This window comes from Bubalus kerabau, chromosome 14 (genome assembly GCF_029407905.1).
Source record: "Bubalus kerabau isolate K-KA32 ecotype Philippines breed swamp buffalo chromosome 14, PCC_UOA_SB_1v2, whole genome shotgun sequence".
NCBI lineage: Eukaryota > Metazoa > Chordata > Mammalia > Artiodactyla > Bovidae > Bubalus > Bubalus kerabau.
This window is the reverse complement of record NC_073637.1, coordinates 29,104,383-29,125,815: the sequence shown is the minus strand read 5'-3', so window position 1 is coordinate 29,125,815 and position 21,433 is coordinate 29,104,383. Positions and strand designations below refer to the sequence as shown.

The 21,433-nt window shown below is 41.7% G+C and overlaps 1 protein-coding gene across 14 annotated transcripts in view; it reads left to right on the top strand.

Moving 5' to 3' along the window:
* The window catches only part of ASPH (aspartate beta-hydroxylase), a 187,721-nt gene that overhangs the window by 130,590 nt on the left and 35,698 nt on the right, over positions 1 to 21,433 (top strand). For all 14 annotated transcript variants that reach the window (XM_055546079.1, XM_055546077.1, XM_055546071.1 and 11 more), the window contains 5 exons: positions 4,065 to 4,151; positions 9,192 to 9,342; positions 12,915 to 13,051; positions 16,189 to 16,287; positions 20,163 to 20,252. In XM_055546079.1, the coding sequence (XP_055402054.1) occupies positions 4,065 to 4,151; positions 9,192 to 9,342; positions 12,915 to 13,051; positions 16,189 to 16,287; positions 20,163 to 20,252 (564 nt within the window). The remainder of the gene's footprint in view (positions 1 to 4,064; positions 4,152 to 9,191; positions 9,343 to 12,914; positions 13,052 to 16,188; positions 16,288 to 20,162; positions 20,253 to 21,433) is intronic.

Here is a 21,433-nt window from a genome sequence, read left to right as displayed (position 1 = left end):
GGCAGGAACAGATTCCCCCCTACAGCCTCTGGATGAAGAATGGCCCTGCCCACATCTGGATTCCAGTCCATTCTCCAGACGGTGAAAGAATGAATTTCTGTTGTTCTAAGCCACCGAGTTTGTGGCCGTTTGTTACAGCGGCCACAGAAAACTCATACAAGGCAGTTAGAAGACAGTTACTCAGAAAAAGGTATTTATTTTGAATTCTTCATCCCTTAAAATCATTCATGGAAGAAATAAAGTAGCGGTCTTAGAAGTTGTTATCCAAAACACACAGAGCATTCTTAAAATTCAATGATAAAAAGTAAACAACACGATTTTTAAAATGGGCCAAAGACCTTTGAAGACAATTCACCCAAGAAGATATTCAGAAGGCAGATGAGCATATGAGAAGATGCTTCACCTCATATGTTATGGAATGCAATCTAAAACAAGACGATACTACTAGTACACCTTTAGAAAGGCCACTGGCACTGGACCCCTGACAACACCACGTGCTGATGACCCTGTGGAGCCCTGGAAACCCTCATTCCTTGCTGGTGGGAATGTGAAAGAGTACAGCCACCCCGGAAGACAGTTTGATGGTTTTGTACAAAAGTAAGCATACTCTTGGCATACAATCTAGAAATCTCATTCCTTGGTATTTATCCAAAGGAGTTGAAAATTTATGTTCTCCTAAAAACATTCTGAAAGAGATGGGAATACCAGACCACCTGACCTGCCTCATTAGAAGCCTCTATGCAGGTCAGGAAGCAACAGTCAGAACTGGACATGGAACAACAGACTGGTTCCAATAGGAAAAGGAGTACATCAAGGCTGTATATTGTCACCCTGCTTATTTAACTTATATGCAGAGTACATCATGAGAAACGCTGGGCTGGAAGAAGCATAAGCTGGAATCAAGATTGCCGGGAGAAATATCAATAACCTCAGATATGCAGATGACACCAGCCTTATGGCAGAAAGTGAAGAGGAACTAAAAAGCCTCTTGATGAAAGTGAAAGTGGAGAGTGAAAAAGTTGGCTTAAAGCTCAACATTCAGAAAATGAAGATCATGGCATCTGGTCCCATCACTTCATGGGAAATAGATGGGGAAACAGTGTCAGACTTTATTTTGGGGGACTCCACAATCACTGCAGATGGTGATTGCAGCCATGAAATTAAAAGACGCTTACTCTTTGGAAGGAAAGTTATGACCAACCTATAGCATATTCAAAAGCAGAGACATTCCTTTGCCAACAAAGGTCCATCTAGTCAAGGCTATGGTTTTTCCAGTGGTCATGTATGGATGTGAGAGTTGGACTGTGAAGAAAGCTGAGTGCCAAAGAATTGATGCTTTTGAACTGTGGTGTTGGAGAAGACTCTTGAGAGTCGCTTGGACTGCAAGGAGATCCAACCAGTCCATTCTAAAGGAGATTAGTCCTGGGATTTCTTTGGAAGGACTGATGCTAAAGCTGAAACTCCAGTACTTTGGCCACCTCATGCGAAGAGTTGACTCATTGGAAAAGACTGTGATGCTGGGAAGGATTGTGGGCAGGAGGAGAAGGGGACAACAGAGGATGAGATGGCTGGATGGCATCACTGACTCGATGGACGTGAGTCTGAGTGAACTCCGGGAGTTGGTGATGGACAGGGAGGTCTGGCGTGCTACGATTCATGGGGTTGCAAAGAGTCGGACACGACTGAGCAACTGAACTGAACTGAACTGAAAAACCTGCACGTGGATGTTTATAGCAACCTTCAATAATTGCCAAAACTTTAAAGCAACCTAGATGTCCTTCGGTAAGTGATCAGATAGATAACTGTGATACACCTAGACAATGAAATCTGATTCAGCACTAAAAAGAAATATCTATCAAGCCACGGATAGATAATTGCTGTTGTTCAGTTGCTCAGTTGGATCTGACTCTTTGCGACCCTGTGGACTGCAGCATGCCAGGCTTCGCTCTCCATCACCATCTCCCAGAGCTTCCTCAAACTCATGTCCATCGAGTCAGTGATGCCATCCAACCATCTCATCCTCTGTCGTCCCCTTCTCCTGCCTTCAATCTTTCCCAGCATCAGGGTCTTTTCCAATGATTCAGCTCTTCACATCAGGTGGCCAAAGTATTGGAGCTTCAGCTTGAGCATGAGTCCTTCCAATGAATATTCAGGACTGATTTCCTTTAGGATTGACTGATTTGATCTTGAAAATATAGGGATGAAAAGATAAGAAGGAAGCTTAAACACATATTAGTAAGTGAAAGAAGCTAATCTGAATAGGCTACATACTATTTGATTCAAACTATATGACTTTCTGAAAATGCAAAACTATGGAGACAGTAAAAACGTTGGATACCTGTCATTATACATTTGTCCAAACCCGTAGAATGTACAACACTAAGAGTGAACCCAAATGTAAATTATGGGCTTTGGGTGATTTTCATGTGTCATTGAAGGCTCATCAATCACAGCAAATGTCCCTCTGTGCTGAATCAGGATGTGGATTATGGGGGAGTCAGGGCATGAGTAGGTGTAGTGGGTACATGGGAGATCTCTATACTTTCCTCTCAATTTTGTTGCAAACCTAAAACTGTTCTAAAAAATAAAGCTTTTTAAAAAGTCAATATTGTGAGATGTGTGGCATATTTTAAATAGCCGTACAATTGTTTCTGACAATTAACTTAGAGAATAAGTTACTGGCTTGATTCATCTCAGCCTTCAAATCCTCATTGTCTTTGCATTAACCTGTCCGTCAGGTAAGAGACTTACCTGGGACACATTTTATTCTGTGCTGGCTCTCATATCCTCCCCATACCACAATAGTAGTAGTAATAATAGCTAACAAATTTTCAATAGTTTCCATGGTCTCTGCAGCAGCTCTAAGTCCTTTATGGATGTTGTCAGATTTGACCAGGTAGTCAAGTACGCTCATTGTCCCCATTTCACAGGTGAGGTGTATTAGCAAAGTCATAAGTAATTTGCCAGAAGTCCCATGTCTCCTAGGTGGTGGGGCCCAGATTCTAGCTAGACCCATCACTGATGGGCATGTGACAGGAAATTAAAAAAAAAACCTCCTTCTTCCACGATTCTAAGGGACTTTAGTATAGATGTTGCCTGGTTCTGTTCAGCCAAGTCATTGAGAAGCAGGTGTCAGTAACAATCTAGCAGTACTATACGGTTTGCTGAGCCCAGCCACATTTATGGGATGACCTTTGTTGTTATGAAAGCTCGCTCAGTGAAGGTAATGACATACAAAGCACAGTGAGCTCACGTTTATACAAGGAAAGGATGGATTTATGGATAGATGGCTGAAAGGTCTGGTAAAGTTCAACTCAGAAACTCTGTCTCCATCTCATGGTTCCAACATCCTGATGTGCTGCCTTCCAGTAGAACATCAGGAGATGTGTGTTTCTCACTTGGATGGATTGAGGCGGTGGGTGGGGCGGGTGGGACTCCTCACCCCCATGCCGAGACCCTCGGCAAGCTTATCTGTTGCACATCCTGCGTGTCTGTTTGCACAGTGGTGGTCAGAGACCTATCACAGGTGCTCCAACAGGCTTCCTAAGGACCCACATGGGCTTCGGGAGGGGTCATATGACCTGGAGGCAGTGAGGCACTTACATCACCAGCTGACCGTAGTCAGCCCTGGTGCTCAGTGGGTGACAGTTTCCGAGGCCAGGTGGCCCTCCCATCTCGTATGCTTATTCCCCACTGAGACTGCCCTTCTCACTGCAGACATTCTAACTGCCAGGAATATTCCTCCCCCAGCTTAAGTCCTAAATATCTTTTAAAGATTGCATGTAGGAACTATACATGCAGAGAGAAGATGCCATTTCTTTAACAAAGACTCACAGTACATCATTAGTCAGGTATCTGCCTTTTAAAAAATAAAGTCTATTTATGTTCTAGTTTTATGTTTTCCATCATGCAGTTAATTATTTAAAATCTTAAGACAGAAGATTGTTAACTATAAACTCAGAAGGGAGTCTGGAAAATTTTAACAAAATTTACTTGGTGACTATTAAATAACTATATTATGCATTTGAATTTATTCTATGTATGTAATTGCCTCTTCCTAACAGGGAAAAATTGAGGAAGCAGTGAATGCATTTGAAGAACTGGTTCGCAAGTACCCTCAGAGTCCAGGAGCTCGGTATGGGAAAGCACAGGTATGCTGAAGCCCTGATACTTAGGACACTGTTTTGATGTCCTTATGTTCTGTATCATTGGATTTTTTACCACCTGGTATTTGCATTTTGGGCTTCCTTGACGGCTCAGTGGTAAAGAGTCTGCCTACTAATGCAGGAGACACAGGTTCCATCCCTGGGTTGGGAAGATATCCTGGAGAAGGAAATGGCAACCCACTCTAGTATCTTGCCTGGAGAACTCTGGACAGAGGAGTCTGGCAGGCTACAGTCCATGGGGCTGCAAAGAGTCAGACACAACTGAGAGACTAACACTACACTATTTGCATTTCATTTTCCCTTCTGACTTGTATACAGAATCAGCTTCTCATGCATATGCATACATTCAAGCAAGAAACACTGTTTTAAATAAGGCAATTAATTATTCCTATTTTGTACTGGTGAATTTTGTAACGTATTTTTATTCCCCCGCCATCTAGTTTCTCTCCGATTTTGAAAAGAAAATAAAGAGTAACACTTTCATCCCTGATTTCCCATCCCCTTCACATTCATTCCATTTGACCCACCACCTAGTTAAATAGAAAGTGGAATGGACTTGGTTCTCTCTGTAGTGTCTGTCAGCTGACTCATTTCTTACCACCTACCTTCCCAGCTCCACCCTCACCTCCCTTTCTCATCAGACTTTCTCCATCTTTCAACTCCTCAATTCATGAAGCTTTTCCATGTCTTGCTGTAGCTGCAGAAACCCTCCATGGGCCACATACTGTTTTAGGCCCTGAGATTATCTCAAAGAACACTCTAGAGGTCTCTGTCCTGTGGAGCTTATATTCCAATGGAAGATATTTTAGTTTCTTACTCAGAATTTTTGTAGTGAAAGCCCACTCTATGGCAGGCCCTGTTCTAGGCACTGCAGATGCAGCTATCAACAAAACACAGGGCCTTTTCACTGTAATGGAGAAGACAATGCAAGACACAGAGAAGAGAATCTCTTGCTTGCTACTGGATACACTGTCAGGAGATAAAAATAAAGCAGAGCACAGCTATAGGACATGTGAAGGGGGTTAAAATGTTGGATAGGGTGGCCGGAAGATAGCTCATCAAGGCAGTGACGTTTGAGCAAAACCCTAAAGGTCTTTATAGATAAATCTATATTTAAAGAATATTAGAAGTGTTAAAAATAAATATATTAGGACATCTTACCTGATACTATATACCATAAAGAAAAGAAGGTCATAGAGTAAAGAACATGTTATTACGATGTTTTGTTTGTAGGTGGTAGGAGGAAAGTGGCACAGCGATACTTAAGATAATCAGGTGATCAGAAAAGGCCTTCCTAGGTGGTGACAAGTGGCTGAAATGTGACAACGTTGAGGAAGGAGCTGTCCAGGCAGAGGGAACAGGGAATCAGCCTTGACTTTATCCCTGGTGGACTGGAGGAGGGGCGTACTAGGGGAGGTGACGTGGGGTAGGTGAAGCCAGGGGCTCATGGGCTGTATTCTTTGTGCACTGGAAGCACTTGGAGGGTTTGTGCATGGATGTGCCCCTCTGGTTGTTTTTGTTTTCTTTTTTTAAATAAAGATGACTTTGGTTGCTGGATACAGAAGGAATTATGGTAGCACAAGTTGGAGCCAGGAAAATAGGAGACATTGCAGGTGTCCTCAAGATGTGCTGGCTTGGACTGGTCCTGGCCACAGAGGTGGGGCAGTGGACAAGGGCAGGACTGAATCAGACAGTAAAGAATCTGCCTGCAATGCAGGAGTCCCAGGTTCAATCCCTGGGTTGGGAAGATCCCCTGGAGAAGGGATAGGCTACCCGCTCCAGTATTCTCACCTGGGAAACCCCATGGACAGAGGAGCCTAGCAAGCTACACTCCATGGGGCTGCAAAGAGTCAGACACAACTGAGCAACTTTCAATTTTAGAGATGAATCTGGTGTTTTTGGTTCAGCAGTCTAAGGAGAGGGTGGTGCCAGGTACTGACCAGTAAGACTGGAACAGGTTTGGAGAGGTGCAAAATCAAAGATCCACTTCTGGTTCCTGTGAAGTTTGTGATGCCTGTTACACGTTCAAATGCACATGTCAAGTAGACCATAGACGTTATTCAGTTTGGAACCCTGGGTAAAATCCAGGGCTGGTGTACAGGTGTCAGGCACTAAACCTCCTCCTGCCTGGGGAGGACGAGACTGTCAGCCCTGCTGGGAAATGGCAGATTCTGAGCTGCAGAAATTTTCCAGATTCAGGAGAAGCTGACAACACTTGTTCAGAGGGGGCAGTGCCATCACTTGTGGGTGACACTCTCATGAAAACTAACACATCTAGAGATAAAACAAGTACATCTGGCTCTTAACTAAAGGTGGCAGCCACTTGATCTAGATGCTTAAATCCTTCCTGGGAGTGTGTACATGCTCAATCATTTCAGTCATGCCTGACTTTTTTTTGACCCTGTGGACTGTAGCCCACCAGGTTCCTCTGTCCATGGGATTTCCCAGGCGAGAATACTGGAGTGGGTTGCCATTTCCTCCTCCAGGGAATCTTTCTGACCCAGGTATCAAACTTACATCTCCTGCATTGGTAGGCGGATTCTTTACCACTGAGCCGACTGGGAAGTCCCAAATTCTCCTTATCTCCTCCTTAAAAACTTATTAAATTTGTATTAATTCAGTTTTAATAAATGAAATTTGTGAAAATTTAATGCAGAGAAGTTCCTCTTATCCATGATGCAGTCCGCAATAGCAACTATATCATTTCTATAAATTAATTGGATCAGCAATTCTCCAAAATTGCTGAATTGTATTGTCGTTAAGCAGGAGAGAATGTGTTTATTACCTGAAGATGGTGCCTATTTAAATAAGTGATGTGCTTTGCCACTAGTTCTGGCAGTTGTTTGATTAAGGAAAGCCCGTTAACTCGCGAGAATAATGGGTCAAGTTCTAATTATGGCAAAAATGTTTCATGCTTTAGATTTTTCTTTATATGTGATATTAATTGCAAGTACCAAATGCAGTAGTTTTGCACATGACACTCACTATATATATATTTATATATATCCTTATGTAACAGTAGGAATTTGAGATTTATGCCTCAGCAACATATTTTATCTATAAACTATTATACTACAATGTGTTACCAATATTAACATTAATGTGAAATTTAAGCATGGTAAATTAATTAAATACATAGGAATTAGTTGTTTGTTTTTTGTTTTTGTGGGGTTTTTTGATGTGGATCATTTTTAAAGTCTTCATGAATTTGTTACAATATTACTTCTGTTTTATGTTTTGGTTTTTTGGCCATGAGGCATGTGGAGTCTTAGCTCCCTGACCAGGGATCACACCCACACCTCCTGTGTTGGAAGATGAAGTCTTAACCACTGGACTGCGAGGGAAGTCCCATAGGAGTTTAAAAAAAAAAAAATTCAACAGAAGACAGATTTTGTAAGGAGGAATACCTGATGACTTTTCATGCTTTGTTAGCAGATTAAACAATTACTTTGGAATATCCCAACCAATTTTATAAATTCAGTGACATTAAGTTACATGGAAGCTACAGTATCTATCATTTCTACAGTGAAGTGAAGTTGCTCTGTCGTGTCAGACTCTTTGCGACCCCGTGGACTGTGGCCTACTAGGCTCCTCCGTCCATGGGATTCTCCAGGCAAGAATACTGGAGTGGGTTGCCATTTAATGTCTTATTTTTGGATCTCTGTGAAAATCAATTCTGACCAAGTTCCTTGAACATCTGACACAAAATTATGAGGTCGTTTCACTTTATTGTCTTCCGCAAACCTTTAGTGCCTCTCAGGCAGAAAATGCTATATCTCCTAGGAGGTTGGATTGGGCAGTTAGTTTGAATCAACAAAACGCTTTGTGATGTTAATGTCCTGTAGCAAATGTTCAGTTTCAGGGCAAATCCTTCATCTACAGATGTTAAACTGATCAATATCAGTCAATGTTGATACTCAAAGCAAAGCCTATCAGTTTTATTTAAGAGACTTTAAACAATTACATCACATTTTAATTCTGACATTAAAATTCCAATGCTGTAAATTCTGAAATGTTGATACTTCATTAAAATGAAGGACTTTGAAGGATGGAGGAGAGAAAGGAACAAGGCGTGTAGTTGTATCATCTTTCTCTCATTTCAGATTGAGGTTAGTGAAGATATTTATCCCTCTCTAGATAGAGAACAATGTCTTGATAGGCATTTGTCCTTGAATTAACCGTGAAGAAACCCTCCAGTTCCGGGATCTGTTTGGTAGCTTGAAGAGGCTGGCAAATGAAGAAAGTGAACAAGATGTTCTCAGTAGGACTCTCTCAGCTCTAGGACTCTGGCATTCTGTGACGTCACTTAGGAAGGATCATGTTTTGAGGCATTAACTCACTATAGCCAAACTCACAAGAAACTGAGGCCTAAACAGAAAAGCCAGCATATGAATATTCAGAAGGTTACGCAGGCAGGATGACTGATATGAGTCATTGACATTGGACTTTCTTTTCTGGTAGATAGGTCTGTTCTAAAGGCCATTTGCAGATATGAACAGATCATTCTATATTTTGAAGCTTTTTTTTTCCTGTCAAGCCAAGGTGACATGCCCTTTTCTAAAGGGTTAATATGTTTTGTTTGTTTGCATCTGTCTGGGCTGCCGTCTATGGGGTCGCACAGAGTCGGACTTGACTGAAGTGACTTAGCATAGCATAGCATAGACAGAGTATAGTTGTGGAATGAATGAATGAGCACAGGAATAAGCTAGTGGAAGTACAGGAACTGTGGACTGGAATTCTGACTATTAATGTTGATATATAGCAAGGTACACGTTCCACCAGCCAAACATATATTCGTCCTGCTTTTATGATAGTCTTTCTCATGTGTAGCTTAGTAGTTAACTTTTCTTCATATTATTAAAATAACATGTTGTGTTGCCTTCCTTTATTTTTTTATCCTTGATGAAGAGAAAATTTTAATTTGTCTTGAATTACTTTTAAAGCAAGTCCCAACATCAACTTTTCATAAATATTTTGGGCAAGTACACATGCAGCTTGTCCTGGGACGTTTCTCTCTTCCTCTAGTGTGAAGATGATTTGGCTGAGAAGAGAAGGAGCAATGAGATCCTGCGCAGGGCCATCGAGACCTACCAGGAGGCGGCCAGCCTGCCTGATGCCCCCACAGACTTGGTGAAGCTGAGCCTGAAGCGGAGGTCAGACAGACAGCAGTTTCTAGGTGAGATGGAAGAAGAGTCAGTTCAGTAGCAAGCGGTGTGCTTTTATCTGAAAAAGCCTGAAGTTTGTATGTACTCTTAGAAGAGTTTAATTACATGGAAGGAAACCTGAGTTTTCTACCTAATTTCAGGCAATTTCTCTGATTGGGTCAGCCTGAAAGAGGAATCTTTCATAATTACAAAGATACAGACAGTATTTTTGCTGCCTACCTGCTCCCTACTCCTTTTAAAGATGAGACAAATGGAATTCTGAGAGGTTGGGTGAATTGCCTAAGGAATCATAACTAATAAATGAATAGTTAAGTGTTAGTCACTTCAGTAGTGTATGACTCTTTGTGACCCAATGGACTGTAGCCCATCAGGCTCCTCTGTCCATGGGATTTCCCAGGCAAGAATGCTGGAATGGGTTGCCGTTTCCTTCTCCAAGGGATCTTCCCAACCCAGGGATCGAACCCAGCTCTCCTGTATTGCAGGCAGATTCTTTACCTTCTGAGCCACCAGGGAAGCCCGATAAACAAATAGGTCTAGAATCAAAAACTTCTTGTTATGCCAAATTCTTCTTTTCTCTTTTAACTGTAACTATCTGATCCATAATAGCTGAAATCATCAGTGGAACAGTTTTATAGATATAAGAAATGTCAGGAGTTGTAAGCACTCTAAAAATTCCACCTGCACATTTTGTCTTTATTAAAGAAACTTATAGAAAAACAATTTTTTTAATCACTGAGTAAATTTTAAAATGCTTTGAAAAAGCACTATGGATTTTTTACATTTGTTTGACTTTTAAAAAGAGTGCATAAAATATCATGCATCTTGATGACTGAATTTTTGGTGGCCTCTTAAACTTTGAACCAAGTGTGTCACTTGCTGTACCCTAACTTCATTATAATCAGGCCAGTAATGGGTTCTCTCTCACCTAAAATGCCATCAGGGGACTTCCCTGGTGGTCCAGTGGTCAAGACCCTGCCTTTCTATGCAGGGAGTGTGGTTCAATCTCTGGTGGAGAAACTAAGATCCCATTTGCAATGGGACAACTAAGCCCTGTCACAGCCAAATAAATAAATAAAAATAACATTTTTTAAAAATAAGTTAAAATGTCATTGATAAGCCAGGAGCAAAAAATCTAAGCCATGTGTAGCTGCCAAGGTGGGTTCTCTACTGGCTGGATAAGTTACATAGATGTATTATCTTGTTGTCATTAGAGGAGGCTCCTAAACATTCAAAAGTGAACCTTGTATCAGTTTTCTAAGGGTTAGAATTAAGGGTGGTTGTATCGGTTTGGTAGATGACCAAAATCTGTGACAGAGTAGAAGCCAAGCGATGACTGGGAACTAGAAGAAATGGTCCCTTAGACGTCTATTCATAAGGGCCAGTCCCAGAGAGGGAAAATTTGCAGCAGCACAAACAGGGTGGGAAAGGCAAGGCTGGAACTTCATGCAAGCGAAAACCAGTATCACTGAGTTGTCTCTCCTCTGGCTCTGAAGTGACTCACTTAGCCCTGTGGATTTTTAACATTAATTTTTATTTTTAAAAAGATGCGTCAGATATCATGTGTCTGGGTGGGACTGAATTTTTGGCACCCTCTTAAACTTTGCACCTCGCACCTCGCTTACTTCACCCTATTCCCAGCCCCAGGGGAAGGACGACCCAGGTAGATCTAACTTTCTTCCGAAGTAAGCCTTCAGTGTTTGAATATAGTCTCTCTTCCAAATTCCCTGGTGGCTCCAACGGTAAAGAATCTACCTGCAGTACTGAAGACCCAGGTTCAATCCCTGGGTCAGAAAGTTCCCCTGAAGAAGGGAATAGCAGCCTACTCTAGTATTCTTGCCTGGAGAATCCTGTGGACAGAGGAGCCCACTGGGCTACAGTTCATGGGGTCGCAAAGAGGGGGACACAACTGAGCAACTAACACTTCCACTTTCTTTCTCCTCCAAATGAGAAAGAGGTGAGTTCACTAGGGGAGGCGCTGAGGGATTCATAGGTCCCTGGAGATGCAGAGTAGGAGGGGCAAGAAGGACATAGGATGGACTCTCACCTGGGCCTTTGTTGTGGCTCTGTAGGGCAAGTTTAGAATCAAAAGAAAACTGTAATCCCAAGTGGGGCAGGTGGCAGAGAAAGAGTACAGAAAGGTGGAGTCAGATTTATCAGTGAAGGAATGGATAGTTGAGGAAACTGCCCCAGACTAGCAAGTAGTGAATGGGGAGAGGGTAGTGGAGTCAGTGAGTGGTGTTCTATGCCTAACAGTTAGTAGAGCATCCAGCTACATTAGCTTTTGGATGGTCCTGGCGTGTCTTGGCTGATTTTCAGTTTCTGGTCAACAAAGCCGTTTAGGTAATTAATTTTGTCATGTGGACTCTGATTTTGCACATTTTTCCCTTATACAGTTTGTCTTTTTTTTCTTTTTAAGATTCATTTATTTATTTTGGCTGCTCTGGGTCTTTGTTGCTGCACAAGAGCTTTCTCTAGTTGCAGCAAGTGGGGGCTTCTCATTGTGGGGGCTTCTCTTGTTGCCGAGCATGGGCTCTAGGCGCACGGGCTTCTGTAATTGCAGCACGTGGACTCAGTAGTTGTGGCACATGGGCTTAGTTGCTCTAATTGCTCTATGACATGTGGGATCTTTCTGGACCAGGGAACGAACTGGTGTCCCCTGCATTGCAAGGTGGATTTGTAAGCACTGGACCAGCAGAGGAAACCCCTACAATTTGTCTTTCCAACTGGGGTGAAAAGTGATGACAGTTGACCCCTCTAAATCTTAAACATCCATTGGACAGCCCTTAAAATGAGTTGAAGCTGGGCTTTCATGGTTCATGTAGGCAGAGCACCCTATTGTCCACCAGAGGGTCCCCTAATACCAGATGATGTCTCCTTGGCTCCAGGACTAGGTCATCACTGAGAGACGAAGACAAGCAGAGTACCTCAGTGCCTCTTCACGTCTCATCCAGGGTGCTAGACCCTGAAATCTATTAGACTTCTTATTTGCCTGTTCTGTATTCATAATTTTAAAGTTAATTATAATGTCAAAAATACCCCAGTAAAACATTTTTTGAATGAGGATTGGGTAACTAAAACTTTCATAAGAGGCAATTTGACATTAAGGGTAAATGTTGATGAATTTAGAAAATAAGAATGTCTTTAACATATTTGTAGTCAGTACTAAATTCAGTACCTACTTATGGGAGCTGTGTGTGTGTGTGTGTGTGTGTTCAGTCATGTCTGACTCTTTTTGCGAACCCCTCTGTCCATGGGATTTTCCAGGCAAGAGTACTGGAGTGGGTTGCCATTTCCTTCTCCAGGGGGTCTTCTCGACCCAGGGATTGAACCGGCATCCCTTGTGTCCCCTGCATTGGCAGGCGAATTCTTTACCACTAGCGCCACCTGGAAACCCACTTATGGGAGTTACTGATGCCCTTAGAGCTGCAGAATAAAATCCTAAGAGGGACTTAGCCATCAGTATACAGAGTCAGAGTTAAGCTGGTCTTCAGGCTCTGTTGAATAGTCTCTTATGATCTGTAGCGCCAAGAAAAGGGTGGACAGAAGCTATTTTTATTCTATTGTTTTCTTTCCACCAAATCAGGTCACATGAGAGGATCCTTGCTTACTCTTCAGAAATTAGTTCAACTATTTCCTGATGATACTTCCTTAAAGAATGACCTTGGAGTTGGATACCTCTTGATAGGTGACAATGACAGTGCCAGGAAGGTCTATGAAGAGGTAAGTAGGCAGCAATTTGCTATTAACAATTAATCCAAGTCTTTTGAACATGGAGTTCTAATGTTATTTCTAAATTGCCTTTAATACTCCTGATCATTCACTCTCTTTATTTTAAATTAAGTCAAATTCAAGTCTTATTATCGTTAACATATCCTAAATTTTGTTTCATCACCCTTTTTCTGCTTCATCAGAAGATTTTAAATATTAGCTAACATTTGGTAGGTGCAGTCCATTGGGTCGCTAGGAGTCGGACACGACTGAGCTACTTCACTTTCACTTTTCACTTTTATGTACTGGAGAAGGAAATGGCAACCCACTCCAGTGTTCTTGCCTGGAGAATCCCGGGGACGGGGGAGCCTGGTGGGCTGCCATCTATGGGGTCGCACAGAGTCGGACACGACTGAAGCGACTTAGTAGCAGCAACATTTGGTACATCAAAGCCTTCAATCTATAATTGTGATACTTTCTTAACTCATATATATATTTCAGTCCACAAACAACCTTTCTCAAGTGTTCTTTATGACAGGAAGAGGAACTCAAAAACTCAAGAACTTAAAAACACATTATCTTGTACTTTTTTCAGTTAAAGTCCAAACTGGAGAGAAACTACAGAATACAAGCTTTTCAGGTATATGGCATAAATTACTCTCCTTTCAGAGGCATTGGCTGTCTGATCCTTGGGGGGTTTTTTTTGGCTGTGTAGAGTGGCACGTGGGATTTTAGTTCCTGGATCAGATATTGAACCCTTGATCCCTGCAAATGGAAGCACAAATTCATAACCACTGAACCACCAAGGAGGTCCCAGCAAAGACTGACTTTAAGGTGGTTGCAGAGACCTTGCTACATCCTTGGCTTTGGAGACTTTACCTCACTTTCCTCCTTGTTAGTAACACCATCAACTACCTGAGGCACCCTTGGTTCAGCATCTTCCTGCCCCTTGCCTCCCTTCACTCCTCATGCTTATCCATTCACTTAGCACTTATTTATTGAAACCCACAGGCACTGGCTCAGGAAATGGTGGTTAAGGAAACAACACAGATTATGCCATCAAGGGGTTACAATATGGTACCAAGTAACTAATCTCTGTTACTTTTAACATCCTCTGCTGCTGCTAAGTCGCTTCAGTCGTGTCTGACTCTGTGCAACCCCATAGACAACAGCCCACCAGGCTCCTCCGTCCCTGGGATTCTTTAGGCAAGAATACTGGAGTGGGTTGCCATTTCCTTCTCCAATGCATGAAAGTGAAAAGTGAAAGTGAAGTCACTCAGTCATGTCTGACTCTTCGCGACCCCATGGACTGTAGCCTACCAGGCTCCTCCGTCCATGGGATTTTCCAGGCAAGAGTACTGGAGTGGGTTACCATTTCCTTCTCCCTTTAACATCCTCAGTATCTTTCAAATCCTCTTATTTATCTCAGGCCCCATTGTCTCTAGTGTAAAATAGGATAGATCCACCCCACCCAACCTTGTTTTCTTATGATCTCCATCAATACAAAATGCCAATCTGACCCTCATCCTTGGCTTCAGCTCTTCAGTGGTTCCCTCTGCCCATAGCAGTAGTCTTCCGACATGTTTGACTATATCCTCTTTCAGTAAAAAATGTTCAAGCAAAAACCTGTGAATTGTATGTTTATGTATACATGTACTAACCTATGGTAGACATTCTAGAAGGTCCACATTCTAAAATAGGTTTTAAGATGAAATATTTCAGATACTTTCAAAATTTCATTTAACTGTCAATAAAATTTTCACTCTCACTGAAAAATTGATATTTTAATAATGTCCATGTGAAACATTATTTATAAGGATATTTTTAGTCCTGGTAGTGTATCCTGCCGAATTTGTCCAGAACTAGAAATGTCAACCCGGGGAAGGCAATGGCACCCCACTCCAGTACTCTTGCCTGGAAAATCCCATGGGCGGAGGAACCTGATAGACTGCAGTCTATGGGGTCGCTAGGAGTCGGACACGACTGAGCGACTTCACTTTCACTTTCCACTTTCATGCATTGGAGAAGGAAATGGCAACCCACTCCAGTGTTCTTGCCTGGAGAATCCCAGGGGCAGGAGAGCCTGGTGGGCTGACGTCTATGGAGTCACACAGAGTCGGACACGACTGAAGTGACTTAGCAGCAGCAGAAATGTCAACCAGTTTGTTGTTGTCTATGCTTTATGTGTGTGTGTGTGTGTGTGCATGCACACATGTATGTGTATGTAAAAAGAGAGAGAATCTTGGTCACATTTTTAGTATTAATCTCAATTTGACTTTTTTAGAAATCTTATAAAGCCATTTGTCATTTTCTGAGAGTTTGCCAATTACAACAGGATAATACAACTCGTGCATCTGTTATGCACTGCACGTAAACTGCAGTAAACGCAGTAGGTAATCATAAAGAATCAAGCTGGGAGGGCAGCCCTGTGGGTCCCTCTGAGTCCTGGTCACCCACCCCCACCCCTGTCATAGTAGCAGATGTGTGAGTGGGATGTGGACTTCATGAAGATGAGAGGAGAGTCCTGGAGCAGCTGCACACAAAAGTGAAAGTGTTAGTCACTTTCACTTACTCACTTTCATGTCTGACTCTTTTTGTGACCCCCATGGATGGTAGTCCAATAGGTAGGTTCCTCTGTCCATGTAATTCTCCAGGCAAGATTACTAGAGTGGGTTGCTGTGCCCTCCTCCAGGGGATTTTCCCAACCCAGGGATCGTACCCAGGTCTCCTGCATTGCAAGCAGATTCTTTACCATCTGACCCACCAAAGAAGCCCATAAAACATATATGTAAAGAAATATATGATAACCATTCAGAGTTGACTTTAAATAGAGCTAATTTAAAGCAGTCTTTCCCTGATCATTAAAAAAATATTGAAGTCATAAAATTGGTATTGTTAGAGCAATGCTTTAATGGTCATTGCCTTTTCATTCATTTTTTCATTCTTGGAAAACATTTTGCAGTGAACATTTTGAGTTGAGGGGAAATGGGGCCATTTAAGCCTAATGTATTGCAATGAGAAAAAAACACTATTGCATTTTAAGCTATAGCATCATAATCCAGTCCAAGCACAGCAAAGTTAATTAAAACATTTCTAGAATTCACAGTCCATCGCAATAGGTTTTTTTTTTTTTTTTTTTTTGAGTTTAGGTTCTGAGCGTGACACCTAATGACGGTTTTGCTAAAGTGCATTATGGCTTTATCCTGAAGGCACAGAACAAGATTGCTGAGAGCATCCCCTATCTGAAGGTAACTCCCTCCCTCCCTCTCTTTCCCTCTTCTGATCCCTTTGAGTCATTTGGACACCCTTGATTATGTATTGTAGATTGACTGGCATGCACTACTGACCCGTTTCAACACCAAAGTATACACCTTCAGACGATGACATTCACAGGCAGTATGGACCTTCAGCTTAATCAAGGGTGTCAGATTTGAAGTGTTATGAGCAGAAATTATTTGGAAAAGATTTTGAAGAACTTCCTAAAACTAAAGTAGTTATTAATTGATAAAATATTTTAAAATATGGACAATGCATTAACACATTATCAACCAGAAACATATGAATATGTCTTTTGTTACCCAAACATTATTGACTGGAGATGTTTCAGTTTTCACTTACATAGCAAATTGCCAGCCAAAGGCATTCGTTTCAGAAAAAAGTCCCCAGTCAATAATGAATTAACTGTTCCTTTTGCAATTTAATTATACATTGAAACTACTTTGAACAGGTTTCATGGAAACCTACACAAAATGAGGTAACAAATGCAGACTGAGTAAATCCAATCCCCAAAAGCCTGATAGCCTGAAAGATTCAGAATAAAGTGTGTTGTCATTTTCTGTTCACATAAAAACAGAATCCTCGTCAGTTCACCGGGATCACATGTGGTCTGGCTCAGGGCTGACCAACAGAACTTTCTGCCATAAAGGTCTTTATTTGTATTTTCTCATGTGGTAGCCACTAACCACTTGTGACTGTTGAGCATCTAAAATCTGGCTAATATCACTGAGGAACTGAATTTTTTATTTGTAATTTAAATAGTAACACCAGCTGAAAAAGTGAAAGTGAAGGTGTTAGTCGCTCAGTTGTGTCCAACTCTTTGCCACCCCGTGGACTGTAGCCTGCCAGGCTCTTCTGTCCTGGAGACCAGGAAAGAATACTGGAGTGAGTAGCCATTCACTTCTCCCGGAGATCTTCCTGACACCAGGATCGAACCTGGGTCTCCCACATTGCAGGCAGATTCTTCACCATCTGAACCACCGGGGAAGCCTGTAACACTAGCTAGTGCTACTATATCAGCCAGGTAGCTGATTCAATTCAGTTCCGTTCAGTCGCTCAGTCATGTCCGACTCTTTGCGACCCCATGAATTGCAGCACACCAGGCCTCCCTGTCCATCACCAACTCCCGCAGTTCACGCAGACTCACGTCCATTGAGTCAGTGATGCCATCCAGCCATCTCATCCTCTGTTGTCCCCTTCTCCTCCTGCCCCCAATCCCTCCCAACATCAGAGTCTTTTCCAATGAGTCAGCTCTTCACATGAGGTGGCCAGAGTACTGGAGTTTCAGCTTCAGCATCATTCCCTCCAAAGAAATCCCAGGGCTGATCTCCTTCAGAATGGACTGGTTGGATCTCCTTGCAGTCCAAGGGACTCTCAAGAGTCTTCTCCAACACCACAATTCAAAAGCATCAATTCTTCGGCGCTCAGCTTTCTTCACAGACCAACTCTCACATCCATACATGACCACAGGAAAAACCATAGCCTTGACTTGACAAACCTTTGTTGGCAAAGTAATGTCTCTGCTTTTCAATATGCTATCTAGATTGGTCATAACTTTCCTTCCAAGGAGTAAGCGTCTTTTAATTTCATGGCTGCAGTCACCATCTGTAGTGATTTTGGAGCCCAGAAAAATAAAGTCTGACACTTTTTCCACGGTTTCCCCATCTATTTCCCATGAAGTGATGGGACCGGATGCCATGATCTTCGTTTTCTGAATGTTGAGCTTTAAGCCAACTTTTTCACTCTCCACTTTCACTTTCATCAAGAGGCTTTTTAGTTCTTCTTCACTTTCTGCCATAAGGCTGGTGTCATCTGCATATCTGAGGTTATTGATATTTCTCCCGGCAATCTTGATTCCAGCTTGTGCTTCTTCCAGTCCAGCGTTTCTCATGATGTACTCTGCATATAAGTTAAATAAACAGGGTGACAATATACAGCCTTGACGAACTCCTTTTCCTATTTGGAACCAGTCTGTTGTTCCATGTCCAGTTCCGACTGTTGCTTCCTGACCTGCATACAAATTTCTCAAGAGGCAGATCAGGTGGTCTGGTATTCCAAGCAGAAATAGATGTTTTTCTGGAACTCTCTTGCTTTTTCCATGATCCAGTGGATGTTGGCAGGCTATATACCTATAAACATAAAGTAACACTTTTATGATCCACTTTTGTGATCTATTTCCTTCATATGACTTTGGTCAGAGATCCCAAATAGTGACCCACTGATTACAAGTAGCTTGCATGTTCTATTTGGCCAATATAATTCTCTTAAAAAAATTTTTAACTGCTTGCCTTAGTTGAAAATCTGAAGGATTTTATATAATCAAGCAAATTTCTGATTTCTCTGGAAAGGTCACATGTGACCCACATCTCGCACAGGAGCTGAGCAGTGGTGCCCCCTTGAGGTGGGCATACACCCCACCCCCCAGCCTGTCTTGATTGTCATGGGACTTTAGCAAGCTGCCCATTCCCTGCCATGATCCTGTGGGCACGTAGTCTTCTCTGATATAAAATATTCCTCTTAAATTTCCTTTGACATCATAAGGACCTAACAGTACTCTCCTGGCACAGAGATGAGGAAGTAGAGGGCAGGGTTGGTTAGTTAACGAACAATGATGTTTACCTGAACATCTGTCAGTCAAGAACCCCGGACCACAACTCTCCCCACCTGAGTGATGCTTCTGTTCTGTGCTGCTGTTCTCCACCCTTATGTGCATACAATTTCACCCGAGTAAAAGATAATGGGCTTCTTATGAAGAAGCCTCAAAGATGCAGACTTTTAGACATTGAAATGTCTAATCTAATGTTTTATCTTTGAGCTTCTTTTACTTTTCTAAATTCATTCTGTTGCTTTAATATTCTCTCTTTTTTGTTTTTACATAAATTTAAATTTCAGTTCTTTTGTGGACAGTGGGGATAGAAATCAGCTGAGTGTTTTAGGATGAGAGTTGTTTAATAAAATTATATTTTCAAAGATTCCAACTGGCTTTAATCCTATCATGTGTTCTGTAAATGATTTCATTGAAAAGTGAGGACACGTTTGCCTTGAGTGGAAAAAAATATTATTTGCATTTGGGTCCCTATCATTTCAAACATCTATGAGCAACTAAACATTTTGGTTCAGGGGAAAAAAAAGTCTCTAGATGACAGGTCAGATCTGGAGAACAAAATAAATGTGATAGAAACTCAGTAAGAGAAATTCTTTGGGATATTGAAATACAATTGTTCCCGCAGAGACACTTCACAAAGCATCCTGGTAACTTAATGGGCTATTCCACTGTTAATTGATGATGAATGCATTGTTACATTGAACTTTATCACCTCCTTTTGCTTTTGCATTGTAAATATTGACCAGTAACCTAATTGCCAAATTGATGCCTTCGAACTGTGTTGCTGGAGAAGACTCCTGAAAGTGTCTTGGACAGCAAGGAGGTCAAACCAGTCAATTTTAAGGGAGATCAACCTTGAATATTCACTGGAAGGACTGATGCTGAAGCTGAAGCTCTAATACTTTGACCACCTGATGCAAACAGACGACTCATTGGAAAAAGTCCCTAATGCTGGAAAAGAATGAGAGCAGGAGAAGAAGAGGGTGTCAGAGGATGAGATGGCTGGATGGCATCATCAATGCAAAGGACATGAACTTGGGCAAACTCTGAGAGATGATGAGGGACAGGGAGGCCTGAGGTGCTGCAGTCCATGGGGTTGCAAAGAGTCAGACACGACTGGGAGACTGAACAACAACAATACTGAGATGATTTTCTGGTTCTTAGAAAAGATTTAGTAGGTCAATGGATTAATAAGTCTAGTATCTAATTCTTTCACAAATACTAACACTGTCCTTTCTACAGGAAGGAATAGAATCTGGGGATCCTGGTACTGATGATGGGAGATTTTATTTTCACCTGGGGGATGCCATGCAGAGAGTTGGAAACAAAGAGGTAATAGTGCATTCCTGAGCTTTTTGTTCTCTTTAACAGAAGATAAAGAGGGGGAGGGCAATGATTTCTCTGAGACAGTTACAACTGAAATGTTTTGAGCATAAACTTTTGAATGTGGTTTAAACTTTTTGTAACAGCCTAACAATTCCTACTATGAAAAAATTTTGGGATTTGACTTTTATAATTTCTTTCAATAAGGTATCTGAATAATCACAAGAGTAGCCTCTAAATTAGTGTGCGTGTGTGTGTGTCTGTTTGTGTGCATGTATATGTGTGCCTGTTTGTACATCTGTGTGTGTATCTATAGAGACAGATATTGCCTTGAAAAAATATTTTTAAATTTATGAAATGAAGAGATGTCCTTGAAATTGTTTAAATATCTTTTAAGATATTTTTATAATTTGCCTGTGCTGTGCTTAGCCGCTCAATCACGTCCTACTCTGTGACCCCATGGACTGCCAGGCTCCTTTGTACATGGGAATCCCCAGGCAAGAATACTGTAATGAGTTGCCATTTCCTTCTTCAGAGGATCTTCCTAACCTGGGGATTGAACCCAGGTCTCCCACATTGCAGGCGAAATTTTTACCATCTGAGCTACCAGGGGAAAATACTGGAGTGAGTAGCCTATCCCTTCTCCAGGGTATCTTCCCGACCCAGGAATCAAACCAGGGTCTCCTGTATTGCAGGATGATTCTTTACCAGCTGAGCTACCAAGGAAGCCTAGATTTATGTCATTTTGGAATTTTAAAAGTAGTTATTTTTAGAATGAAGTCTTTATCGAACTGATTATTAAGCAGACTGAACCTGGTGGTTAATTGTGTAATTACTTTCTGAAATATTTAATACCAAGTTTAAGATGAACATCTATAGCTATAATAATAACCAGTACTGACACAGAAAATATAGCACCTAAAACAAATCACACGTTTTCTTTTATCATTATTCCTTTTTTCTGAGTTCAGTGTCGGCTTCTTTAGTATAACATTTGGTCATTAATGATGGCATCATACGATGTAAATCCCCAAACTCTCACCATCCGCTGTGGTTCACACAACATTGCTAGGCTGTCCTGCACCATGCCATGGCCCTACGCTGGGCTCTCATTAGAGTCAGGGACCCTGGATTTTTGTAACCATGCATTTCATTTATATATCAATAATAAGGTGACATCTGAGGGTAAC